Raw genomic sequence first — 27951 nt, forward strand, 5'->3', positions numbered from 1 at the left:
AATGACTAGAAATTTCAGTTTAACAATAAAACACATAAAATAAAGTCGGATGTGAATAAAGTTAATAAATCACGGTTTATTGAGTATAAAAAAGTTCTATATACAAACATGAGTGCATCATTCCATATTTTTTTTTTTTTTGATGGTGATAGTGGTAAGCATCAGATGATGCCTATCAAGCAAAGTAAGCTAAAACAAATGACATCGACATTCTTCAGAGGTGTCAGAAGAAGTACTTCAGAAGTGGAAGTGTAATGTTCAAATCAGGAGTAACTGTGAAGCCACAAGCTGTTAGGTTACTGGAAATCAGTATGGTTTGCATGGTGCTATCACGCAGTGGCTTTGAGTGTGTGTGTGTGTGTGTGTGTGTGTGTGTGTGTGTGTGTGTGTGTGTGCTATAAGGCGGCAATGGCTTTGGCAGCTACTCTTCGGCCCAGAGGGAGCGTCAGATCTGTGATGGACAGGACAACTTTGGGTTTGGCGAGCGCGTGCAGCTTGACCAGCTCAGAAACCTGTGAAAACACACACACACACACACACACACACATATGAAGATCTTACATTACCACAGTAACTTCAGGTTGTTGTTGCTGTTGTTGTTGTAGTTCTTTCGGCTGTTCCCGTTACAGGTCGTCACAGCGGATCACTGGTCCGTGTGTTTGATTTGTCGCGGGTTTTACGCCGGACGTCCTTCCTGACGCAACTGTCCCATTTTATCCGGCTTGGGACCGGCACTGAGAGCGCACTCCCAGTGGCTGGGTTCCTCAGTAACTTGAGGCAACAAGACATATTTCGTCTCCCAGTTTTTATAATAATAGCTATTTGACATCATCATATCTTTGTGAGGACCTTTGACACTGTTCTGTCGTTGTGAGGACCTCTGACATCATCATATCTTTGTGAGGACCTCTGACATTGTTCTGTCTTTGTGAGGACCTTTGACACTGTCCTATTATAAAGAACACATTTAACTCTACTCTATCACTGTGAGGACATTTGACACTGTCGGATCATTGTGAGGACTTCTGGTCCTTTTGGCTACATAAGTACATGTGTGTGTGTGTGTGTGTGTGTGTGTGTGTGTGTGTGTGTGTGTGTGTGTGTGTCTCACCATAGTGAAGGGCATGAACTGCAGGATGCTACCCCGGCTGCCCTGCTCCGAACACTCCACACACTCCTCGATGAAACTCTGCACGAACTGGGTGTGAGGGCCGGCGGTCTTCGAGCTCAAGATGGAGGAGATGAGCAAGAACAGATTTGCTACAGAGCAAAAAAAAAAAAAACACACAATTTAGCTAATTCTATTATTCAAATGAGCTCCTTAACTACAAAGTTCCATCAGGAAACTCTTCATACTCTGCTCCGTGAGTACGAAGGAAATCTAAACATTTTAACAAATCGTGTAAGATTGGTTTCCAGCAAAAAACACTCCCAATGCCACTGATTTCAATGAGAACACACTGATGGATAACGTACACCAACGCAAAAATTAAGCTCAATTCGGACATCACATGAACGCACCGAAAGTCTTTCAAGTGATACTGAGGGATTTTACACAAGACCTTAAAAATTTTTTAAAAAGGTCTACAAATAAACAATAGTCATATGCTATCATGCTACAAGGTTAATGTAGCTTAACTACACTGAAGCTACATCGAAAATAAAAAGGACAATAATTTTAAAAAACAATAAAATGATTTTTTTTTAATATATTTAAAATATATTTAATATATTTAAAATAAAATAAAAAGTTTAAAAACATATTAAAGTGAACAAAATAAAATAAAAAATTAAATATTATACAACAAAATAAAAAATTACATAAAATAAAATAAAAGAAAATAAGAAAACAAATGTAAAGGGCTCTTTAGATATCCTACGGGGCTCCTAGAGTTCACACGAAAGAGAAAGTTGCTTCCTTCAGACAGTGAAGCTGTTGCGTAGCTCTGGATTTCACAATATTAAGCAAAAATAAAAATCTTAAAACATCCATTATATAGCTGCAGTAAACCACTGGTCAAAAAAAATTCTTAATTTCTATGCATGGCTAGACAACGTTAGCACAGCTAAGCACTGCATTTGCTAGTTAAGCGGAAAAGCCAAGTACAAACAGATAAGTTGAACACACACACACACACACACACACACACACACACTACTGACCCAGCACACGGTTGAGTGGATCTCTCATATTGACTGTGTGGAGCTGAGAGGCAGAGAGGGAGCTGCTCATCGTGCGGTCACCTACCAAAAGGCAAAGGTCAAAAAGCTTTACAGATATCTGGCTGGACGGAAAATAAAACAAATACAAAGTCAATAGTGACTTTATAATAAAATACAAGTCCTGAATTCTTATGGATTAGCTTAATATTAGCCACGTCATCAGCTACGACATTTTCAGCTACGTATTAGATACATCGTCAACTATGATTTAGTCAGCTACACATTAGGGAATTAGTACTAGGACTATTAGTAATATTAGTATGTATTCATTACATCATCAGCTACGTATGTATTAGTTACATCATCAGCTACATATTAGTTACATCATCAGCTACGTATGTATTAGTTACATCATCAGCTACGTATGTATGAGTTACATCATCAGCTACGTATGTATTAGTTACCTCATCAGCTACGTATGTATGAGTTACATCATCAGCTACGTATGTATTAGTTACCTCATCAGCTACGTATGTATTAGTTACATCATCAACTACATATTAGTTACATCATCAACTACGTATGTATTAGTTACATCATCAGCTACGTATGTATTAGTTACATCATCAGCTACGTATGTATTAGTTACCTCATCAGCTACGTATGTATTAGTTACATCATCAACTACATATTAGTTACATCATCAACTACGCATGTATTACTTACATCATCAGCTACGTATGTATTAGTTACATCATCAACTACGTATGTATTAGTTACATCATCAACTACGTATTAGTTACATCATCAGCTACGTATGTATTAGTTACATCATCAACTACATATTAGTTACATCATCAGCTACGTATGTATTAGTTACATCATCAACTACATATTAGTTACATCATCAGCTACGTATGTATTAGTTACCTCATCTACTACGTATGTATGAGTTACATCATCAACTACATATTAGTTACATCATCAACTACGTATGTATTAGTTACATCATCAACTACGTATGTATTAGTTACATCATCAACTACGTATTAGTTACATCATCAGCTACGCATGTATTAGTTACATCATCAACTACGTATGTATGAGTTACATCATCAACTACATATTAGTTACATCAACTACGTATGTATTAGTTACATCATCAACTACATATTAGTTACATCATCTACTACGTATGTATTAGTTACATCATCAACTACATATTAGCTACATCATCAGCTACGTATGTATTAGTTACATCATCAACTACGTATGTATTAGTTACATCATCAGCTACGTATGTATTAGTTACATCATCAACTACATATTAGTTACATCATCAACTACGTATTAGTTATATCATCAACTACGCATGTATTAGTTACATCATCAGCTACGTATGTATTAGTTACATCATCAACTACATATTAGTTACATCATCAACTACGTATTAGTTATATCATCAACTACGCATGTATTAGTTACATCATCAACTACGTATGTATGAGTTACATCATCAACTACATATTAGTTACATCATCAACTACGTATGTATTAGTTACATCATCAACTACGTATGTATTAGTTACATCATCAACTACGTATTAGTTATATCATCAGCTACGCATGTATTAGTTACATCATCAGCTACGTATGTATTAGTTACATCATCAACTACATATTAGTTACATCATCTACTACGTATGTATTAGTTACATCATCAACTACATATTAGTTACATCATCTACTACGTATGTATTAGTTACCTCATCTACTACGTATGTATGAGTTACATCATCAACTACATATTAGTTACATCATCAACTACGTATGTATTAGTTACATCATCAACTACGTATGTATTAGTTACATCATCAGCTACGTATGTATTAGTTACATCATCAACTACATATTAGTTACATCATCAACTACGTATTAGTTATATCATCAGCTACGCATGTATTAGTTACATCATCAGCTACGTATGTATTAGTTACATCATCAACTACATATTAGTTACATCATCAACTACGTATGTATTAGTTACATCATCAACTACATATTAGTTACATCATCTACTACGTATGTATTAGTTACATCATCAACTACATATTAGCTACATCATCAGCTACGTATGTATTAGTTACATCATCAACTACGTATGTATTAGTTACATCATCAGCTACGTATGTATTAGTTACATCATCAACTACATATTAGTTACATCATCAACTACGTATTAGTTATATCATCAGCTACGCATGTATTAGTTACATCATCAGCTACGTATGTATTAGTTACATCATCAACTACATATTAGTTACATCATCAACTACATATTAGTTACATCATCAACTACATATTAGTTACATCATCTACTACGTATGTATTAGTTACATCATCAACTACATATTAGCTACATCATCAGCTACGTATGTATTAGTTACATCATCAACTACGTATGTATTAGTTACATCATCAGCTACGTATGTATTAGTTACATCATCAACTACATATTAGTTACATCATCAACTACGTATTAGTTATATCATCAACTACATATTAGTTACATCATCTACTACGTATGTATTAGTTACCTCATCTACTACGTATGTATGAGTTACATCATCAACTACATATTAGTTACATCATCAACTACGTATGTATTAGTTACATCATCAACTACGTATGTATTAGTTACATCATCAGCTACGTATGTATTAGTTACATCATCAACTACATATTAGTTACATCATCAACTACGTATTAGTTATATCATCAGCTACGCATGTATTAGTTACATCATCAGCTACGTATGTATTAGTTACATCATCAACTACATATTAGTTACATCATCAACTACGTATGTATTAGTTACATCATCAACTACATATTAGTTACATCATCTACTACGTATGTATTAGTTACATCATCAACTACATATTAGCTACATCATCAGCTACGTATGTATTAGTTACATCATCAACTACGTATGTATTAGTTACATCATCAGCTACGTATGTATTAGTTACATCATCAACTACATATTAGTTACATCATCAACTACGTATTAGTTATATCATCAGCTACGCATGTATTAGTTACATCATCAGCTACGTATGTATTAGTTACATCATCAACTACATATTAGTTACATCATCTACTACGTATGTATTAGTTACATCATCAACTACATATTAGTTACATCATCTACTACGTATGTATTAGTTACATCATCAACTACATATTAGCTACATCATCAGCTACGTATGTATTAGTTACATCATCAACTACGTATGTATTAGTTACATCATCAGCTACGTATGTATTAGTTACATCATCAACTACATATTAGTTACATCATCAACTACGTATTAGTTATATCATCAACTACGCATGTATTAGTTACATCATCAGCTACGTATGTATTAGTTACATCATCAACTACATATTAGTTACATCATCTACTACGTATGTATTAGTTACATCATCAACTACATATTAGTTACATCATCTACTACGTATGTATTAGTTACATCATCAACTACATATTAGCTACATCATCAGCTACGTATGTATTAGTTACATCATCAACTACATATTAGTTACATCATCAACTACGTATGTATTAGTTACATCATCAACTACGTATGTATGAGTTACATCATCAACTACGTATGTATTAGTTACATCATCAACTACGTATGTATTAGTTACATCATCAACTACATATTAGTTACATCATCAACTACGTATTAGTTATATCATCAGCTACGCATGTATTAGTTACATCATCAGCTACGTATGTATTAGTTACATCATCAACTACATATTAGTTACATCATCTACTACGTATGTATTAGTTACATCATCAACTACATATTAGTTACATCATCAACTACGTATGTATTAGTTACATCATCAACTACATATTAGCTACATCATCAGCTACGTATGTATTAGTTACATCATCAACTACATATTAGTTACATCATCAACTACGTATGTATTAGTTACATCATCAACTACGTATGTATGAGTTACATCATCAACTACGTATGTATTAGTTACATCATCAACTACATATTAGCTACATCATCAGCTACGTATGTATTAGTTACATCATCAACTACATATTAGTTACATCATCTACTACGTATGTATTAGTTACATCATCAACTACATATTAGTTACATCATCAACTACGTATGTATTAGTTACATCATCAACTACGTATGTATTAGTTACATCATCAACTACGTATGTATTAGTTACATCATCAACTACATATTAGTTACATCATCAACTACGTATTAGTTACATCATCAGCTACGCATGTATTAGTTACATCATCAGCTACGTATGTATTAGTTACATCATCAACTACATATTAGTTACATCATCTACTACGTATGTATTAGTTACATCATCAACTACATATTAGTTACATCATCAACTACGTATGTATTAGTTACATCATCAACTACATATTAGCTACATCATCAGCTACGTATGTATTAGTTACATCATCAACTACGTATGTATGAGTTACATCATCAACTACGTATGTATTAGTTACATCATCAACTACATATTAGCTACATCATCAGCTACGTATGTATTAGTTACATCATCAACTACATATTAGCTACATCATCAGCTACGTATGTATTAGTTACATCATCAACTACATATTAGCTACATCATCAGCTACGTATGTATTAGTTACATCATCAACTACATATTAGCTACATCATCAACTACGTATGTATTAGTTACATCATCAACTACGTATGTATTAGTTACATCATCAACTACGTATGTATTAGTTATATAAAGATATTACACATAACTACTGCTAAAGCTAACACATTATTAGCTGTTCCTTTGGTTTATTACTTTAAAGTGACTTTATAATTTAGGAGGGAATTACATTGAGAAACTAAAAACAAACCTAATGAGAAAAACAGGCAAAACTGTTTAGTTTTAATGACTAAAACTGCTCAGTTTTTTCCTAAAAGCCCCTTTTCCTTAGAAATGGTGAGCCAGCCAGGAGAGGCTTTCCAAAAAACTGAGGAACGAAAGAATGATTTTTTTTTGGTCCTGATATTTGGAATCAATGGCGCATTTGTGATTAAGTATTTCTAGACCTGTAAGAACCATGAACCAAGAACTCGGGCTGACTCTGACTCACCTGGACTGCTCAACACCGCAGGCTCGTCCTCATTAGAGCTGAGCAGACGCATCAGCTTCGACGGCTGCGTGTCGTCCAATGGGAACAGGCTGCTATAGTCCTGCGAACCAATCAGATTAGAGACTCAAGACAAAAACTGTGTGTGCAATATAATCTCAGAAACAACCCTACAGGTGATTTCACACTAGCCGTTTTCCTCCAACATTCCAACATCCCCAGACCAATCAGGTTCCAGGTTTGGTAACAAGCAAGAAAAATATCACTAAACGAAACTTTTTTTTTGTAGGTGGCAAGCATCTTAAGTGTGTGAAAGCATCTTAAGTGTGTATTTTGTGTAAACCTCGATGTCCTCGCGCTGTCTCTTGCGCTGCCGAGCCAAGGCGTGGATTTTATGGTGAGACGAGTAGGAACTGAGAGCGCACCACACTGATAACCTAAAAAAAAAAAAAAAAAAAAAAAAAAAAAAAAACATTTAAAAAAATCTAGTTAATTGCTTATCCTGCACTGTGCGTGGGGAAATAACATCAGGAACATTTACTAGTGCTGCACGATAAAGGGTGAACATTTCTTTCGCAGAATTAGCTGTAAACGTCAAAATTGCTACACAAAATGGAGCTATACAAAGCAAAGCAGGAAATTGACGATGAATTTGAAATGAATGAAAATTTGAAAAATATTTCGATTTAGACTAAAACTATTCCGTTTTGTCCTCGCAGTCCTTTTTTCTTTTCGGCTGGCGAGCCAGCCAGGAGAGGTTTCCAAAACAATGAGGAAGGACCGACAATATTTTTTGTTTGTCTGTTTGTTTTTTTTTAAAATAACGCTGCATGCGGAAGAAGGCAGACAGCGTTTTCCTCCTTGTGATGCTGCATAAGCAGCATTTTAGAAAGATGAGGTTCTATCCGGGCCTGAGACCTGGACGTCTATCGTCAAGGACATAGAGACACAAGACCAGAGGTGATGACTACTTCAGCCATGAAGGACATCCAGTTTCATCTTCTATTTATTTACATTATTAATTTTTTTTTATTCAAGCCTGCTAACTGGAATTAAAATAGCAACGTATCTAATATCTGTCTCAAGTGGACAGTGTTAAATACAGGAAATGGACAGAGAGGAACATGACCATATAACATTTGTGAACAGCCATGACATCACCACGTAGCAACTAGCCATTCCATTGACTGTTTAACCTTAGACACTATTGAACAGAGCCAAAAATATCGCCCTGAATTCTACTGAACGTCTTTGGGAAGTGCAAGTTTCGGAGAACACTTCCTTTTAAAAAAAAATGACAAACGTGATGATTTAAGTCTTGCAAGAAACTTCAGAATGAAAGAAAATGAGAGCTGACACCACACCAGCACAAACTCTATTCATGAATGAGACCAAGAAAGGAAAAAAAAAATCTGAGGAAGTATGATAGTGAGAGTCAGCCTCTGCCTGGTTTCGACATCAAACCTGCTTGAAAATGCCAACATTGTGGCTTATTTTTAGGTTTTCAAGTTTCATTTCACAAAGAAATTTTTTGTTTAAAAGTATCTGGACAAAAATCCCAGATTTGGGTAACTCTGTGAAAATGAAGCAATGTAAAAACGCATGTACTTTTAATGGAAGTTGGTGTAACACTTGTTACTGCTGAACAAGCATGTTTTAGTCCATTCTAGCTGCAACTGGTCATTATCTCAGGAAGTCAGGGAACTTGGTATGATCCAAACATAACCAACCACACAACTGGCTTACTTAGATCCGATAATAAATTTCGATAAATCGGGACTTACTTGGCGAGGGCTCGGCCTGGTGGATCTGCTAAGCTGTGCCAGTGGGCGGGGTCGGTCAGCAGATTGGGCACAATGTGACCAATCAGAGTGAGGGTGATTTGCTGCAGGTCCAGGCAGAAGATGCTGTAGAGGAGCTCAACGACGCGGAACGCCCACTCCTTACGCGTCTCCTTCAGGAGCTCCTGGAGGAGGGAAATGATCTTGTCATGAAGCAGCACTCAGGTTATGGTGATAAATTTACTGAAATGGCTCGAGGGGCTTGATTTGATTCTGTACACTGACATATCTCCTTTTGAAACAGGAAGTCTCCCAGCCAATCTAAACACACCTGACAGTAGTGCATCTCGGTGCCATCTCTTCCCCAGGGAAGTGACACACACACACACACATATACACACACACACACACACACACACACACACAGCCATCCAAAAAAAAAAGTGATTCATCAGATCAGGCCACCTTCATCCATTGCTCAATGGTCCAGTTCTGATGAAGCCCATCGTAGGAGCTTTCGGTGGTGGACGGGGGTCAGCATGGGCACTCTGACTGGTCTGCAGCTACACAGCCACAAACACAACAAGCTGCGATGCACTGTGTGTTCTGACACCTTTCTATCACAGCCAGCTTTACCTTTTTCAGCAGTTTGTGTTACAGTAGGATCTTCTGTGGGATCGGACCAGACGGACTAGCCTTCGCTCCCTGGGCACATCAATAATCCTTGGGTGGCCATGACCCTGTTGCCCTGTTGCCGGTTCATCGGTTGTCCTTCCTTGGACCACTTTTGGTAGGTACTAACACCCCACAAGACCTGCTGTTTTGGAGATGCTCTGATCCAGTCGTCTAGCCATCACTATTTGGCCGTTGTGATCCTTACACTTGCCCATTTTTCCTGCTTCCAACACATCAACTTTGAGACTGCTCACTTGTTGCCTAATATATCCCACCCCTTGACAGGTGCCATTGTAACAAGGTAATCAATGTTATTCACGTCACATCTCAGTGGTTTTAATGTTATGGCTGATCGGTGTATATTCACCCACGCCTGTCCACTTTAACAAGGACGATATCCTAGACGACAAAGTGATGTGCACTTCTGGAGTTATGCAGTACGTGTTTGAGCCGAATATCGTGTAATGTGCCGAAATCTGGCTCTATATCCTCGTATCTTCAGAGCCTCGTGAACCATGCACTCTTTGATTAAAAAAAATCTAGGATAAATAAGGGTCCTTCAGCGTCTTTCTGAGGTTCTATAACCTGAATGTTTCCTTATCAGACAGGGTTTCAAAGTACAATCCATTTAAGAAGCTGAAAACCCGTAATTACACAAAGAACCCATTGCAGAACCTTTATTTTGGCTGGTGAGTGTGTACGCAAGTATGAAATTGTCCAAAACGACTGGCGTAAAGACGTGCGAGACATTTTTCAGACTGTGCAACAGGGCAGGTTTACGGCAGTGCCCTCTGAAAAACTCGAGGTTCTGGTTCTAGTATCACACACATACACACACAAACAAACCTTGACGAGGTTGTTGGTGAACCAGAAGACTCCGCCGATGTGCAGCAGGTTCTCCAGCAGGTGTAGAGTGCAGGAGTCCACCCAGCCTTTATCGAGTGCCATGCGGAAGTTGGAGCTCAGTGCCTGGCGGATGGGTTGGCGCAGGGGCAGGAGGGTGCGGTACGGCAGCGGCTCCTGAGGCTCCACCACCGAGCGCACGCACTGACCTGTCTGCTGGAACACGTCGGCACACATGTGCTCCAGGATAGAGCTCATGATTACCACGCTACACACACACACACACACACACAGAGAGGGAAAGAGATATGCAAGTTCATGTCCATGTAAACAGCTGACTGCATGCTTTGACTTTTATACTCGTATACTTTATTATTAAGAAATTCAATAGACACAGCGGATAAATGTGTGTATACACACGTTACGCACAAAACTACAAGTACGCATGGCAAACTGTGGCTTAATAATCAGATTATTCATCACGTGTGCACCATTAATCAGATATCTTAAGCAGTTATGAAATATTTTAAATATAATTAATCTCATAGTTTTACTTCTGAAATCTGATTGTTGACAGACTAGTGCAGACATGGGACACTTCCCATTACCAGATTATCCAAAGCACATGTAAACACTGATCAGATTATTGCCAGAATTCTTGTCAAAAAAAAATTACGTTTTTAAAAAAAAAATAAAAATAAAAAATAAAAAAAAACCACACACATTTGTTCTGTTTTCGAAACTCTTTATGCATAAGTGGGGTTTCTGAAACTCCTTTAATGTCTGGTGTGTGAATGTGTGAGTGAGAGAGTGTCAGACGTACCGCTCATTGTAAAACTGAAGCGTGTTCTCTCCGTACAAAGGTGTCATAAGTTGACGAATCATGGTCTGTGGTTTCTCTCTCTCGTCCAATCCCAGCATCCGAACATGAGCCACCAGCCAGGCCACGGCGCATATGGCCATACTGCACACTTTTCCTTTAATGTTATCTGTGATCTTCTGCTCACAGAGAGAGAGAGAGAAAGAGAGAGAGAGAGAGAGAGAGAGAGAGATGTTCACATGTTATTATTCTTTAACACATTTTACACTATAAGTTTTGGCAATACAAACATATGGACGATCTTTACACACATCTTTATAATAACTTCAGTGACCAGGGTGTTTCATTAACTTCTTTTTTTTAACTTAACATTAACTTTGCCCTCTTCTACCACAGTGCTGTTGAATTCTGGATTCTGATTGGTCAGAAAGTTTTGATTCATTTTCTAAACCAGCAGCTGTGACAGTAATGCAGCTGCAAATCACAGCTGTATATAATAATGCACTCGTTCTAATACATTATAACCATTTTATCAACCATTGATAAAAAAAAAAATTTAAATCTCATGTCCATGTTCGTAACATAACAACAGATACGAACAGAGTCATTAAAAAGTAAGCGTGTCTGTGCGAAGAACCATATCTAAAATCATTATTTGTCGTCACTGAAAGCCGAAGAACCACTGCGGCTTTGAAAGAATGAACGAATGAAAGAGAGTGACGGGGTTTGGGTTCTACCTGTACAGTCTCCACAGACAGCACTCCATTTTCCCACGCGTTCAGGACCTCCAAGATGGCCGCCGGCGTGCTCAGACAGATCTCGTGCCACTTCATCTGACTGCGAGAGAAAAACACAACTCATTATTAGAGATTATTCAATAATGTCCAGGCAGGATTCAAAGGAATGAAAGTTGATCGGCACGAATCAAAGAAAAAAAATAAATAAATAAAAAAATCAGACATAGTCATGAATAAAGCATTTTTGTCACTTTCGTCTAATGTGGGTAATTCTCCTCAGCTATAGGCTGCTTCTATAGAGCATAAAATGATAAACAAAAAAAAGCAAAAAAAACACAAACAAACAAATGAACATACATACAAACAAAGGGGAAGTAAAAACAAATGATGAGGAAGTAACTGAAAACAAAAAATGGGGGGAGTAGCAAAAAAACCACAACAAACAAAAACAAACAAACAAACAAAGGGGAAGTAAAAACAAATGAAGAGGAAGTAACAAAAACAAGGGGAAAGTAAAATAATCTAGACAAACCAATAAACAAAGAGGAAGGAGCAAAAATAACCCAAAACAAACCATAAATGAGGTGGAAATAATAAAAATGACCCACAACAAACAATAAATGAGGTGGAAATAATAAAAATGACCCACAACAAATGAAGGCCAACAAAAAAAAAAATCCACAGCAAAGAATAAATGAGGGAGAGGTTAAAAAAATGACCAACAGAAAAGACAAAGAAGTGAAAAGTAACAAAAAAAAAAAAAAAAAAAAAAAGGTGCAAATGATAAAACGAGGTGGTAACAAATTGACACAGTGAAAGGATAATTATGAGATTTCCTTTCTTGACTTCCTGTTTGTGAAAGCGTCTTTGTACGTCTTTTCGCGGTACTTTAATGGTAGTTTTGTGGCTTCGTTTGGTCATTTTTGTTTCTCTCTTTTCCCATCATACAAACGTGTAAGTTAATCTGATAGTCTTTGGGAACAGATCCTGTGATGGGTTCATAACTGCGACGCTGGATGATAGAGCGACGATCATGTTCTCTGCGTAACAGCAATCCCGAAGCAGCTGACGCATCACTTCCTTATGGAGATGAATGACTCTGTGACTTCGTTCCCAGAAGCTGTACTGCAATGGGGCTCCTTAATCATTTTAAACTACAGTAAACACAATATACTAAAATAACACAAAATGGTCCGAAATCGTTCGTAAATTCTCCACATTGCTTTAAACAATATTTATGCGACACTAACCAACGTGTTATAAAGCACTACGCACTGTAGGGACCCTTTAAATAAAGCATTACCTGTAGTTCTATGCATACAAACTTAAAACTTATGGAACATTTAATTAAAAGAATGAAAACTGTCAGATTATTGCTATTAAAATATCATTAGCTTTTATTCAATTTCCTCGTAAGCGCGTTTTACGCCAGAACGCAGCGACGCCGCGTCCAACACGCTGTCGGGTTAATCATAGTAGCCTTTATAGCGGACACTGATGAAAAAAAAAACCTTTTCACGTGATCATATACGATTGTAAGACATGTTTATAATATTTTTATAAATATTTTCACACATTTGCATGTTATATTTACTAAACCAGTGCGCAGGAATGAGCTAGCCACGCGCGGGACGCTACGCTTTTTGGTGTAAAATGGGCTTTATGAGAGCTCTTATACGAATATTACATGAAATGCGATATTTGAACGTAACTAAACAAACTCTCAAACAATCCAAACTGTTCGCTAGCAGTTTTTTTATAGCGCGCAGAGCTCAGCGCAGATATCAGGTTGGATAGAAGAGCTGGAACATCTCGTGACTCTGATACGCCGCAGTGTGACGCACAATCCCAGTCCTCCATTACACGTCCATTATCGGCGATCGGTGTATAAATATGTATAACGCATGTTTTCTGTTTCGTGCGTATTCTTTTTAACTGATTTAGTAAGATCTATATTAATCTGTAAATAACAGATAAGGGGTGTTCTGAGAATTTAGGCTGCTGAAAGTGGTTTCTGAGAATCTCTGCTTTAATGTCCAAAGCCACATGGGTGTTGAAATACTTGCCACCATGTAAATTTCTTCCTCAGTAAAAAAAAAAAAACCCCAAACCCACCTTCGCAAAGCAAAGCTCCTGCAAGCTGCAACTGTGCAATGTTGCTGATTCATGTAACGCTAAATACATTCTGTGATTTCAAAGAAGACAAAACACTTACAGGCAGAGGATGATGCAGAAGTAAAACAGACAAAACAAAATGTTGTTTTAAAAGAAAGAAAGATTTTCCCCGAGTATTGCAATTAAACGAACTGAAATACAGGCTCGAGCTAAATTACTTCTATAGCAATTTGTACCGATAAAGTTTTAACATTCAGACAAAACATTTATGAAAAGGTTGTGTTATTTGAGCACACAATTCATCCTAATTTATGAAATTTGCAGCATTAATTTCATCTTCAGCTTCATCTATATGATCAACCTTACATTGATCCGAGTGTTTAAACTGTAAATTTGAGCTTTTAACAATTTTAGCCACCAGAAAAATACGTGTTTTGTTCCCATAATCGTCAAAATCGATCTCTTTGTTATCAATAATTATAGCACACACACTAAGCAAGGAATAAAACACGACGGGGGGAGTGCTGTTATACGATTATATTTATTATATTTAATTATTATTTTTATTAGTATATAAGTATTATTATAATTACTATATTTATTACAATTATTTTCTTTTAGTTATTAGTGATATTTACGTTTAATATTGTCTAACGTCTACAAAACAAGTTCTCACCGAAAACCTAAAGTTACCTTCTGACTGTCACTGGAGACTCCTTCCATAAACCTTTCTACTATTTTTAACAATCCCACGTTTTTCTTTTTAATCTGTTTATTCGGAGCGTCTGCTTTACCGGTCCCGGAATGAGCGGTTACTATAGAAACGATCATGGGTTAGGGTTAGGGTTTAGGGTTTGGGTTAGGGTTAGGTATAGGGTTAATACAAGCCTGTGCAAATTTCTCTTCATTTATTTATCTTCTGATTTTCCCCTCCTTCCTTTTTTCCCCCCTAATTGCTTGTACTTACACCAGCTTCATCTCGGAGGACGTGTTGAGTAACGCCACCAGACTTTCCACTTTGCCCGGTTCGGGCCTGAAGCAGGGATGGTCCGGGTTCAGGATCTTCCCTTCCTCCGGCATGCACATCTGCAACCACGTCTCGAAAAATGGCGTCTCGCCCGATTGACTCGGCTCAGACAGGATGACCTGCAGGAGAACGAGGGATTTAAAAAAAAAAAAAAAAAAAAAGCACCTTGTGGTTACCGTAAAACCCCGTATACATGCACACTCCAGTTTTTTCCATGATGGACTTCAGTTGAGTTGAACAAACTGCTTTTCTAGTTTCGAATCATCATTACCATTAAAAAATATTTGGAAAGTGTAAGATTTGACACTTTGTTGTAGGACTATTTAAAAAAAATTTTTTTGGTCCAAAATTTCACACGTTTTTGAGCATTTTCGACTGAAAATTTTCTGTGCATCTCTAATAAACATAAACAACTAATTAATTTATCTTAATTTATATTAATTTATTTAAAATTATGAATTTTATACTTGTCTAATGCTAGCAAAGTCAAACACAAATTGAAAGATTTTATTTCAAATGAATGTGAACTTAAAAAATGTAGAAAAAAAAAAAAAAGCGAAGATGCCGCATCGGTGCATCTTTCAGATCATTACTGCTGTGAGATGGGAGGAAGGGGGCGGGGCTTCCAGGGTGTCCGTTAATATTGTTCAAACACTTCAAATGTTTTTCTTAAAGGAGAAAAAAGAAAATCTTTTGAGTGATAACCCGTACTCCGATGATTAAATGCGGAGCTCTTACGCAATAATAAACGTATACGAATATATAAACACTAGCAGGTCTGGGGTTTTTTTTTTTTTTTTGGACAAATCAAAAGTTCATGACCTAGCTGACTGAACTAATTTATTTCGTCCGTGTTAAATTTAACGACGTTGCCGCGCATCATAATGAGGTCCTTTTTTTTTTCTTCGCAAAAACACTGCAAAAAAAAAAAAGCGGTTTATTTACGCACAGATTTATCCAGAATCAGAATAACTGATACATTATTAATGATGAAGGAAAAAAAACATAAAAGTAGCATCAAAAGGTTTCCATATGATGTTATCACTCGTCAGATCTGCCTACATAAGAGCGCTAAGATCAGAAGTGTTATTTCAGAGGTGAAGCGAAGTTTAGGCAGCTAGTCATCTAAAGAATCTCTGACTTCCTCCTGTAGATACGTAGATCAATAGACTCATCTCCACTTTTCCCTCTTTTCATAAGCAAATTCAAGGTACGTCATCGTGTTGCCAGAAACTGAAACCTCCTTCTGATCCACAGTCGGGTTTCTTGACCAAAAGAGATAACGCTTTCACAGAACTTGATTTCGCACTTCCTCACACTCTCATATAAGGACGACGGCTTCCTTCAGTCTATTTCATCATCTGTCGGAAAAATATTGTACAATTTCACGGTCACTGGAGTTCATCGACTCGTATCGACTTGCATTAGCTTCGCAGAGGCAGTGTCAATATCTGGGCATGTAAACTTTTTTGGATTAAAAAAAATAAATAAATAAAAATCTAAAGTAAGAAATTCACGTCCAAGTGTAAGCGGAGTCATCGTTACCATTTTTTACCGTTTTTATTTATTAAAAAATGAAATTTTTTACTTTTTTATCCATTCATAGTTATAGTTAATGTTGTGGAACGTCCGAAAACAAGTTAGTTCCATTTCTCACCAGCCTCTCTTTTTTTTCTTTTTCATAGAGTTAAAAAAAAAAAAAAAAAAAAAAAATTCATGTTCAGTACTAAATTTCAGAACATTTCATTTTCAGTACTGACTTCTAACCAATCAGTCTTCAGTACTGAATTCTAAGCAAATTTTTTTTGTACTGAATTCTAAACAGATTCCTGTTCAGTACTAAATTTCAAAACAACTCATTTTCAGTATTAAATCTTCAAAAATTCATTTTCAGTACTGACTTCTAACCAATCAGTCTTCAGTACTGAATTCTGAACAATTCATTTTCACTACTGGATTATAAACAATTCCTTTTCAGTACTAAATTTCAAAACAACTCATTTTCAGTATTAAATCTTCAAAAATTCATTTTCAGTACTGACTTCTAACCAATCAGTCTTCAGTACTGAATTCTAAACAATTCATTTTCACTACTGGATTATAAACAATTCCTGTTCAGTACTAAATTTCAAAACAACTCAATTTTAGTATTAAATCTTCAAAAATTCATTTTCAGTATTGACTTCTAACTACTCAGTCTTCAGTACTGAATTCTAAACAATTCCTGTTCAGTACTAAATTTCAAAACAACTCAATTTTCAGTATTAAACCTTCAAAATGTTATTTTCAGTACTGACTTCTAACCACTCAGATTTCAGTACCGAATTCTGAACAATTCATTTTCACTACTGGATCACAGCAAGTACTGAATTTTAACCAATCTCAATTCAATGTAAAAAGTGTTTTTCTCCTCGGAACACAAATTTCTTAATCCAGCTTTTATTTTTAACTGACTCATTTTTCAACTTAGGAAATTTCATCCACAACACATGAGAATTCAGCACCCTAATACTCTGTATGCGCATCACGATCTCAAGTGTGTGTGTGTGTGTGTGTGTGTGCTGACCTCAGAGCCATATGTCTGGACCACATGACACAGCATGAGGAAGGAGATGTCAAACAGCAAAGCTCGCACTGAAGCAGATTTAGCTGTAGAAAGAAAAGCGCATGCAGATGACTATGATGGCGACTGATACAATTTCACTAAACTTTTACGAGGTGAAGAGGAGAAGGAGTCGGTGAACACTCACATCCTTCACCACTGATATGTTTTGGAAACTCGTTTAACCTGTAAAGAGAAAAAAACCCCACAAAACTACATGAATCTGGATCTTTATATATATATAGCTATATATATATATATATATATATATATATATATATATATATATATATATATATATATATATATATATATATATATATATAGATATATATATATATATATAGATATATATATATCCACACACACACACACATGTATATATTTTTTTTGGTGTGATGATCCTTCACTTTTAATAAAATAAAACAGTATCTGAGGTGCAGTGTGTGCAGTTTTATAAGGAAATGAGCTGGAAGTGTTACTGAGCATCTTGGAGGATGCCAAGACTTTTGCACAGTACTGTATGCATATATGTATCCTATATGTACCTGAGACAATTTTTTTTTTTTTTAAAGCGAAGGATCGTCACACCAAATATTGACTTTGTGTCATTTATTATTGTTTACTTCCCTTTATAGTATTTTTTTTTAATGTAGAAACATTTAATTTCATTATTTTTGAAGGCGTTTTTGCTCTACAGCATTTCTTTGCATGTGCCTAAGACTTTTGCACAGAACTGTGTATATTTATACATATGTACTGAATTCTAATCAATTGGTCTTCACTACTAAATTCTGCTCTATCAGTCTTCAGTACTGAATTTTAAATCAATTAATTTCTAATCAGTTAATTTCCAGTACTGAATTCTAATTGATTAATTTCCAGTACTGAATTCTAATTAATTAATTTCCAGCACTGAATTCTAATCGATGAGTCCTCAGTGCTGAACTCTAACCAGTTAAATTCCAGTACTGAATTCTAATCAATCAGTCCTCAGTACTGATTGATTAGAATTCAGTATTGGAATTTAATTAATTGATTCTAATCAATTAATTTCCAGTACTGAATTCTAGTCACAGTCGTCAATACTGAATTCTAATTAATTATTTTCCAGTACTGAATTCTAATCGACGAGTCCTCAGTATTGAGTTCTAATCAATCAGGCTCATTTTTAAGCACCAAATTTTAAACCAATCACTCTTATGTCCTGAATGTTAAAAGGAATTAATAAAGGAATAAAGTGCTGATCTTACTTGATGAACTTGCGAGCAAAGGATTTGAGTTTCCCGGTGGCGGCCGCAGCAGCCAGCAGCAAATCCAAACTCTTCCCTGAGAGCATGTGACCCAAAACTCCCAGCAACCCCTCAGGGGACTTGGAATGATCAGCATCTACGGTCTACACACACACGCACACACACACACACACACACACACACACACACACACAGTGAAAGAAAAACAGTAGGATGAGCATGAAGTACAGCGCTACGAAAAGTCCTGAGTTCTTGTTTTTCTGAAGTGTATCAGAGTGTCGCAACCTCTAACGCTACACGCAAGTCATTCGACACAAACCTCTGCACATCGCATTCCAGCCTTCAGGCAGCGTCTTTCTGCTCCGTCTCAATGCAGAACAGCATCAGTTCTTTTCAGAAATTTAGAGTTAAATCTAGAATTATTGGCACTCACTGAGAGAAAGTTGAAAAATCTTTTATAAACAAACACGACACACAATCATTCAAAGCATCCACTCAGACAAATAGAGAAATCTAATTCACCATAATAAAAGCCTGCAGCACTTGAACAACTGACAGAAATGTTTTCAGGACATTCTGACCAATCAGGGTTTGGTACTGAATTCTAACCAATCAGTCTTTGGTACTGAATTCTCACCAATCAGGGTTTGGTACTGAATTCTAACCAATCGGGCTTTAGTACTGAATTCTCACCAATCGACCTTCGGTACTGAATTCTAACCAATCAGGGTTTGGTACTGAATTCTAACCAATCAGCTTTTGGTACTGAATTCTAACTAATCGGGCTTTGGTACTGAATTCTCACCAATCGGGCTTTGGTACTGAATTCTCACCAATCGGGCTTTGGTACTGAATTCTCACCAATCGGGCTTTTAGTACTGAATTCTCACCAATCGGGGTTTGGTACTGTATTTTCACCAATCAGGGTTTGGTACTGAATTCTAACCAATCGGGCTTTTGTACTGAATTCTAACCAATCGGGCTTTGGTACTGAATTCTAACCAATCGGGCTTTGGTACTGAATTCTAACCAATCGGGCTTTGGTACCGAATTCTCAACAATCAGGGTTTTAGTACTGAATTCTATCCAATCACAGTTTGGTACTGAATTCTAACCAATCAGCCTTTGGTACTGAATTCTCACCAATCACACTTCACTACTGAATTCTAACCAATCAGTTTCCAATTTTGAATTCAATCCAATCAGTATTCTGTACTGAACTGTAACCAATCAGGCTTGGGCTCTGAATCCCAGCCAGTCTTTAATTCTGACTGACTTCTCATCAGTCTTTAGTGCTATATTCTGCCCAATTCATCTTAATAGTGTAGAAATCATACTTAACTGCTACATCATTCATTAAATAACTGTTCAACTTTAGCAGATAGCACAAAAAATCTGTACAAATTATAAATTTCTGTTGTTTATCGTAAGTTTTCTTTTATGCAAATTCAAGATGAAACCCTGAAAGCGCAGCTGTGTAAGTCGCTCTGGATAAGAGCATGTGCTAAACGCTGTAAATGTAAAGACCTTCAGGATGTTGGTGACGGTCGGCTCGGCACGGAGTATGAGGCCCGGGTTCGGCTGGATGTTGGCATTCTCTGCCGTTTTCAGCTTCGGGGCGTATTCCCTGTCCTCAGCCCTAAAGAAAAAAAATCAATTAGACAGTGAATTTAGGAGTGAAATGGCAAATGTATAAAAAAAAAAAAAAAAAGAGCGAGAGAGAGAAAGAGAGAGAGAAATTAGTGACAAGCTGATGATGCCATGTACCTTTTAGCGGTGAGGGCGGCCATGTTGGATTCGGTCAGCAAGCAGAGTTTGTGGCACTCCTGGAGTAGCAGACTCAGGCAGTCGCAACTACACACACACACACACACACACACACATATTATCCAGTGAGTCTGGGTACGTTCTGATACTTGGCGATACAATACTCATCACAACACCAATTATTATTATATTATTATATTATATTATTATTACAGATACTCCAAAATATCAAATGTTGAAACTTAGAGATCATTTGAGATCATTTAATATTTATTTAATATATAAATTTTCTATATTTGTGCATTTTTATTGAATCATTACACCACAGATGTCATTCAGAATAGCATCGTAGAACAACATGAAAGACGATACAGTTTTTCCGTAAATTTTCTCGTACTTGCATCTCTGGTCGGCTTTGTCCAGCAGTGGCGTGAGCTTCAGCAGATACTCAAACGCCATGTTCACTTCCTCCGTGAAGTCCTGAAATACATATTTTTTAAATTTTTAACAACATATTTTATACCCCACGGAGCGTAAACGTTTCCGCTCATCACCCTCCAATCTCGTTTCTATAGTAACAACTCATTCCCAGGGACTTACATAGCGAACACGCCACATAATCACTGTGACAACGGTGACGTGAGGAGACGTTACGGAAGGAGTCTCCAGTGTCAGCGCTTTGTACCAGTCCGAGGTAAAGAGAGGAAAAAGAGACGCTGGTGCGGAAACGACGGTTTATAGCTGCTCTAACGTAAGTGAGAACACGAACTAACCTGTTTCGCTGACGTTCCACGAGATTAAAGGTAACTAGAAATGGATATAAAGTATGACGTGTCGTTATTTAATAATTTTTTTTTTTTTTAATTGTGATGTTTGGATCCGTACAATCTTTTAAAAAAGCATTTGAAAGCCTCTCTTATTAATTTGTGCATTTAATTGAAAATTTTATTTGGCATTTAATTATGTTAAAATTCTTTAAATTGTTTTTATTCTTTTTTCAGTTTTATTTATTTTATTCTATTTTTGTGTACATTTCATTTTGTTCAATATTTGTGCACTTTTTACCTCCTTATGCGTGTTTTTGTACTTACATTTTCACGTCACCTTCTATCTTACCTTTAAGATATTCATTTTTTGAATTTTAAACATGTGAATTAATAATAATAATAATAATAATAATAATAATAAACACTTATTAGTGAAACACAGTTTTTAAAATGCCAGATAAGAGAGTTGATCTTGCGTTTGACCAATCAGCAACGTTTACTCGAGCAAGCTCCGCCCCAGTAGCGCCAGGTCAGTTTTTTCTTTCTTTCTTTTCTTTTTTTTTTTTTTTTTTTAATGAACTCTGTAGCAGAAAGTAAAAAGGTTTCTACGGTCCGTGATCTAAGAAATCGGCCCGAGAGTCTCCTAAAAAAGGTTCCTTCCAAGTGTTAAGAGCAGACTGGTGAGTGGAACAGGTGGTGCTACTCGTACCTTCTCCCCCTGTGGGTACTTCTTTAACCTCAGCAGAACCTGAGGAATCTGTGAACATCATCAGAACCATAACATCAGGACCACAATTAGGCATAATCAATATTTTAGTTGCAAAATAAAACATTATATATATATACATATGTGTGTGTGTGTGTGTGTAAAGCAGACCTTGAGGAACGTGAACGCGGTCCATTTGAGCTCCTCGGTGCCTTCTGGAGACTCGATGAGCCCGGTGAAGCAAGCTTTCCAGATCTCGAGGACAAACAGCGGCGCTGGAACGCGCTGGAACAGAAAATCCAGGCGCAGATGAAGGTACGAGGTCTGCGACGGACCCGAGAACAGAGACGGCTCAACTCTAGTCCTACCTGTATCCTCTTGATCATCATGAGCTGCTCGACCAGCGGCTGCATCTCCCCCGTGAGGTTCATGGTCCCCTCCAGCATGATGAAAGCGTGGACCGATGGGAAGGAGGTCTGGACGGGCGGCTCACACTGGACGCTCAGCATCTGAGGGACACTGAACCGATCGAAGACGTTTCATTACATGGTTCGGCGTGCGGCCATTTTGTTTTAGTCGCAACACACGAGGCTTGAGCTCTCACCTCTTCACCAGCATCACACACTCCTCCAGCTTGCTCTTCAGCGTCTGATTGGTCACGCTGCCCAGATTCTCCGTGAGTTTGATTAACGCTTGCTCCATGTTGCTCCAGGAAGCTGCACAAATCGGTCAAAACTCATGTTAGCGCACAATATTTAACGTCTACATTCATTTCTGACTCGAGTTTTCTCCAAATTAAGGTAAACACACACCCTGTTCCTCCAATCGGGCGATGTGCATCAGGGCTCGATTCTTGGCCTGCTGGAGAAGGTTCTCCAGGCGCTCCAGGCAAGCCCGGAGGCTGGTGTCGCCCGCTGGAGCGGCGCTAGACTCTTTAAGCCTCTCGCAGTACCAGGCGCAGCCCTGTAGGAGCCAGACGACTGCCCCAAGCAGCGCCCGGCACAGGGCAATACACTCCTCCGCTTTACCGTGGCAGCTAGCGGCAAAAAATACAGATTCGTTTACAAGGGCTTACAAAATAATACACTTATTTTTAAATCCTTTTCATTTCCTCTTGTTTTAAACCACACTTTATATAAACACATGCATGAAAAGTGCCACATTTTCCAACATGGACACTCCTACCACGCTGAGACGAATTCTCAATTCTGATTGGTTAAAAGGTTTCTCTATGTTTCTATAGCAACAGCTCATTCACAGGGCTGATACGGTGTTGACGTTTTCTGCGAGGAGACGTTTATTCAACATCGATGGAAAATAAGCGGTTTCTAAACTAAAAAAAAAAGGCGGTGACGCGTGACGTACCTGAGACGGTTGGAAAACATGTCCGTGATCTCCAGGAGCGACTTGACGCAGAGTTCTCGCGAGAAATCGTCGAACTGAGGATGAAATAAAAGACATCCGTCTCATCCCAGCAACCACAATCAGTGAAATAGTTTTAATTCTGAGCTTTCTGACCAATCTCTGCACTTCCAGATACATTGTCTGGGATTCTGTTGATAATTTAAGCCAATTAAATTTCTCCAAATTATTGCAATTTAAAAAAAAAAAAAAAAAAAAAAAAAAAATGGTATTTATATACTGAAGCAAAATATATAGGAATTACATTCATGCAAATATTCTCCTTAAATTCAAGACTAAACTGTTTTTTTTTGTTTAATTTAAATGAAACACACAATTTTGTGTAGAATAAACACTGACCTTGCTGACAGCAGTGAGTACGCTGGAGTAGGACACCATCTACAGGAGAAAAGCAGATTCATAAACCAGCAGTTTCAGGGACAAAAATTAAAGACATATGATGCTGATGTGGTTTTCAGCTTTAATTTTTAAATTATTTATGTATTTATTTTTATTTATTAATTATTACATTTCCTCCAGGTGCTATCAATTATCAATTATTTGGATTTTTTTTTTATCTATTGTTAATATAATTTTTTATTTATCTCAAACTTTAATCGAAAAGTTTGGATATTCCAAAAGAATTCATAAATAAGCATATTCACTACAGAAAAATATTTGATTTACTTAATATTATTTTTATTTGTTGTTGTTTGGATCTACCCACGATATTTTTTTTTCGCAACCTCAGCTGGTTCTACTTCCGAAATTCTAATCAAATTAGTCACTTAAACATGGACATGTGTGAGACGCCTAAAAGATCACAAGCACGTTTTACTTTAATTAAAAAAAAAAATTTAAATACATTTTGCTAGTTTTAGCTCAGTTTTCGCTTTAGCGCAATTATTAATATTGTGCCGATTTCAGTTCATAAAAACAAACAAAAAAAAAAAAAGATAATGAGCTCCACCTGCTGGCTTTGACAGAGAATTTGAAAAGTTTCCCAGCATGTATTGTTTCTCTGGAAAACATTTTTTGTACATTTTAAAAGCACAAAGTGGCACAAAAGTGCGGCTGAATTGCTGTATTATAGAAACCAAACAACACATTTAGCTATTTTTTTAAATTACAAAATGCTAAAATATATATCATTTTAAAGACTTTTGCAGGACTTCTTGGTTTTTTTTTTTGTTTTTTGTTTTTTTTTAGATATAGCGTACTTTACAATATACAACCTGTCAAAATGCTGTTTTTCTTTACACCGTAATAAAAGTAAAATGCACCTGTTTTGTGGCAAATCGGACCCTTTTGGTCCAGGACTGCGCCCGCTCACGCCCGCATAAAATAATATAACCTTTATAAACATATATAATCCCGATGCACACCTCTACCCCAACCTGCTCCATTTTTTTAATCTCATTTTTAAGAATTGACAACATTTACCAACCTGGGAACTGATGGCGTACTTCAAATAGGAGAGAATCACTGGGTTTGGAGACGGTCCGATCATCGCCTGCTCCAACAACGCTTCTGGATCGGTGGGAAAAAAAATAACACCAGTTAGGATGAAAAACATCTACAATCAGAAGCTTTATATAGATTATTTTGGGCTAAGATCATTTACAGGGTGAGTGAGTGATCACAAACAAAGCCACGGGTGCCAATACTTTTGTTTCTGATAAACTTTAGACATTATATATATGATAATAATAGAGACGCTTCTTTCCTGGGGCTGAATCTCAAACACTGATCTATTGAGTGCACTAAGTAGGGTCTACAACACTGTTATGTTATACCCTATGTAGTGAGCGCACATAGTGAATAGGAAGCAATTTGGGGTAAAAAAGTCAAGTGTCAGGAATGAGAAAACATTACTATGAGTGAATGAATCTGTGTAATTTGGCAAGAACTGGCAACGAGAGTGCTATCTGAAAAAGGTGCGTGGATCCCACAGATCGCTGCTTGTGGCTAGATTTTGGGGTCCAAGCACCGGAGGAGCTGGAACCTGAGTGTTTTTACCAATAATAATAATAATAATAATAATAATAATCACTGTTAAAAAAAAACCTGTGCTGTTGCCTCTTTAAGACTTTGACAAACGGTAACTACTGAAGAGGAGTTAAGACTTAGTTAGAAACTTGTTAAGAGTTACAATACAATTCTGTGATTGACCAAGCTATGCTATGCTGTTTTTAGCTCCGCCCACACATCCTGGCTTTGCAGTTTGGAGGGGAAGTGGAACGTATAATCGAGTCAAATATCAGCAAAAGGAAAACATCCCTGTTGGTAAATATATCGATGCAAATTGGCAAGAACTGACCACTAGGTTAATGTTTGCGAAGGGTGCTTGGACCCCGCAGATCACTGCTTGTGGCTAGATTTAGGGGTCCAAGCACTCGAAGCCTACTGTTTTCTGACGGGGCACAAGGCGGGGGGACTCCCTGGACAGGGTGCCAACCCATCGCAGGGCCCAATCACACACACACACACCTATTCACTCACTACGGACAATTTGGAGATGCCAATCAGCCTACAACCCATGTCTTTGGACTGGGGGAGGAAACCCGAGTACCCCGAGGAAACCCCCAAAGCACGGGGAGAACATGCAAACTCCGCACACAGGGCAGAGGCGAGACTCGAACCCCCAACTCTGGAGGTGCGAGGCAACTGTCGTGGCTTGGCTCCTGTGGTACCTGGTGCAAGAAAGGTAACTAAATTCAGCACAGGTACTTAGGAAAGCCACGTCTTGCATGTTAGTGGACACAGCAACGAAATGCCGAATCACGGGTAATTTTCCGAACCGAGCCGCATCGTGTTTCCCCTCGGAGACCTGCGAGATTGGGGTAATCCCACGTGGCTCCTTTGGGGCAGTTCTTCTTGATGTTGACGGCCCACTGATAGTCGCTCCAGCGCTCCTTCCACGCCTGCAGGATGGCTTGCTTCAGGTTCACCATCTTCAATTTACGCATAAAGAAAACCTGAATGGAAAACAGAGCCGTGAAAAAACAAAGTCGTGATCTCTGACTTTCTCTCATGGAATCAATGTCCCAGACACTCAGGTATGGCAGAAACTCAACTCGGCTAGTTAGCGATCTACAAGATGACGAGCGATGGCTACGGCGTTATTAACGTCAAAGATGAGCAGGTGAGAGAGCTGGACAGACTAAAGGACTAAAGCGCCGCTGCATCTAAATCGAGATGAGGCGAGGGCTGATTGGCATTGTGGGTAATGTAGGAAAACGTTCACCAAAGTGAAAATAAAGCAATAAAATGACGATGAAATAAATTCAAACTCAAAAACTTCATTTTAAAATACATCTTAAGGACTGATGTACAATGTTAACTGCCATGTTGATTACTGGGAGACTTTTTTTTTTTAAAATATATATATGTATAAATACATAAAATGATAATAATACCAAAACACACCTCATGTTTAAAGTTATGAATGCTAAAACTTTTACTGTTTTTTTGTTGTTTTTTTTGGAAAAAGTGCAATAGTGGGTTTCTTTATAAGAGTCTGAAATGTAACTTATTTATTTATTTATTTATTTATTTATAGTGTGTAGTGGTTAATTTATTTGCTAGCTAAGCATAACTGCATCCATGCTTCATTAATGTTACTAATCCTTCAGCTACAACAAGCACAAACTGGACTGTTTTCCATTTTTAAACTCATCTAGTTAGCCGGATTTGTTAAACCCGATCAAACCTCATTACCTTTAAAACACATTATTATTGTTTCCCTGTATTAGCCGGCTAGCGGCTAACGCGGTAAAAGGAACCCATTTCAAATCAGCACAATACAACAATTGTATTTTTATACATATTAGGCTTATATTATAATATGCATTATATAGCAGATACTTACCTGATTGTACTTTTATTCCTAAATAAGAATACGTTTGACTGCAAGCTTTTTAGTTCAGACAAACGTTATAGTTTTCCGCACCCATATTCCACCAAAGCCCGCCTTCTCTGATGTGATTGGTTAGCACGGTGATAAAGTTCTGTAATTACCCAATGATGATAGAGTATCGTCGAACATCCAGTTGTATTAGCCAATCCTGGCGTAGAAGGCGGGATTTCTCAGAATACGGGTA

General features: G+C 37.2%; 1 protein-coding gene across 1 annotated transcript; it reads right to left on the reverse strand.

The window, feature by feature from the left end:
* Positions 1-108: 108 nt before the first annotated feature.
* On the reverse strand, positions 109-27940 carry med24 (mediator complex subunit 24). The gene is made up of 26 exons (XM_034309549.2): positions 27720-27940; positions 26679-26826; positions 25296-25378; positions 24209-24247; positions 23813-23886; positions 23260-23483; positions 23052-23163; positions 22816-22966; positions 22619-22732; positions 22451-22498; positions 21372-21454; positions 20975-21061; positions 20735-20846; positions 19208-19350; positions 18103-18140; positions 17919-18001; positions 15293-15471; positions 12211-12310; positions 11477-11652; positions 10657-10921; positions 9139-9320; positions 7698-7791; positions 7358-7457; positions 2164-2244; positions 1112-1260; positions 109-512 (listed from the first exon to the last, which is right to left on the reverse strand). The coding sequence occupies exons 2-26, from the start codon at positions 26815-26817 to the stop codon at positions 396-398; spliced, it is 2973 nt and encodes a 990-aa protein (XP_034165440.1). The 5' UTR covers positions 26818-26826; positions 27720-27940; the 3' UTR covers positions 109-395.
* Between the last annotated feature and the right edge of the window lie 11 nt (positions 27941-27951).

This window comes from Pangasianodon hypophthalmus, chromosome 12, assembly GCF_027358585.1.
Source record: "Pangasianodon hypophthalmus isolate fPanHyp1 chromosome 12, fPanHyp1.pri, whole genome shotgun sequence".
Taxonomy (NCBI): domain Eukaryota; kingdom Metazoa; phylum Chordata; class Actinopteri; order Siluriformes; family Pangasiidae; genus Pangasianodon; species Pangasianodon hypophthalmus.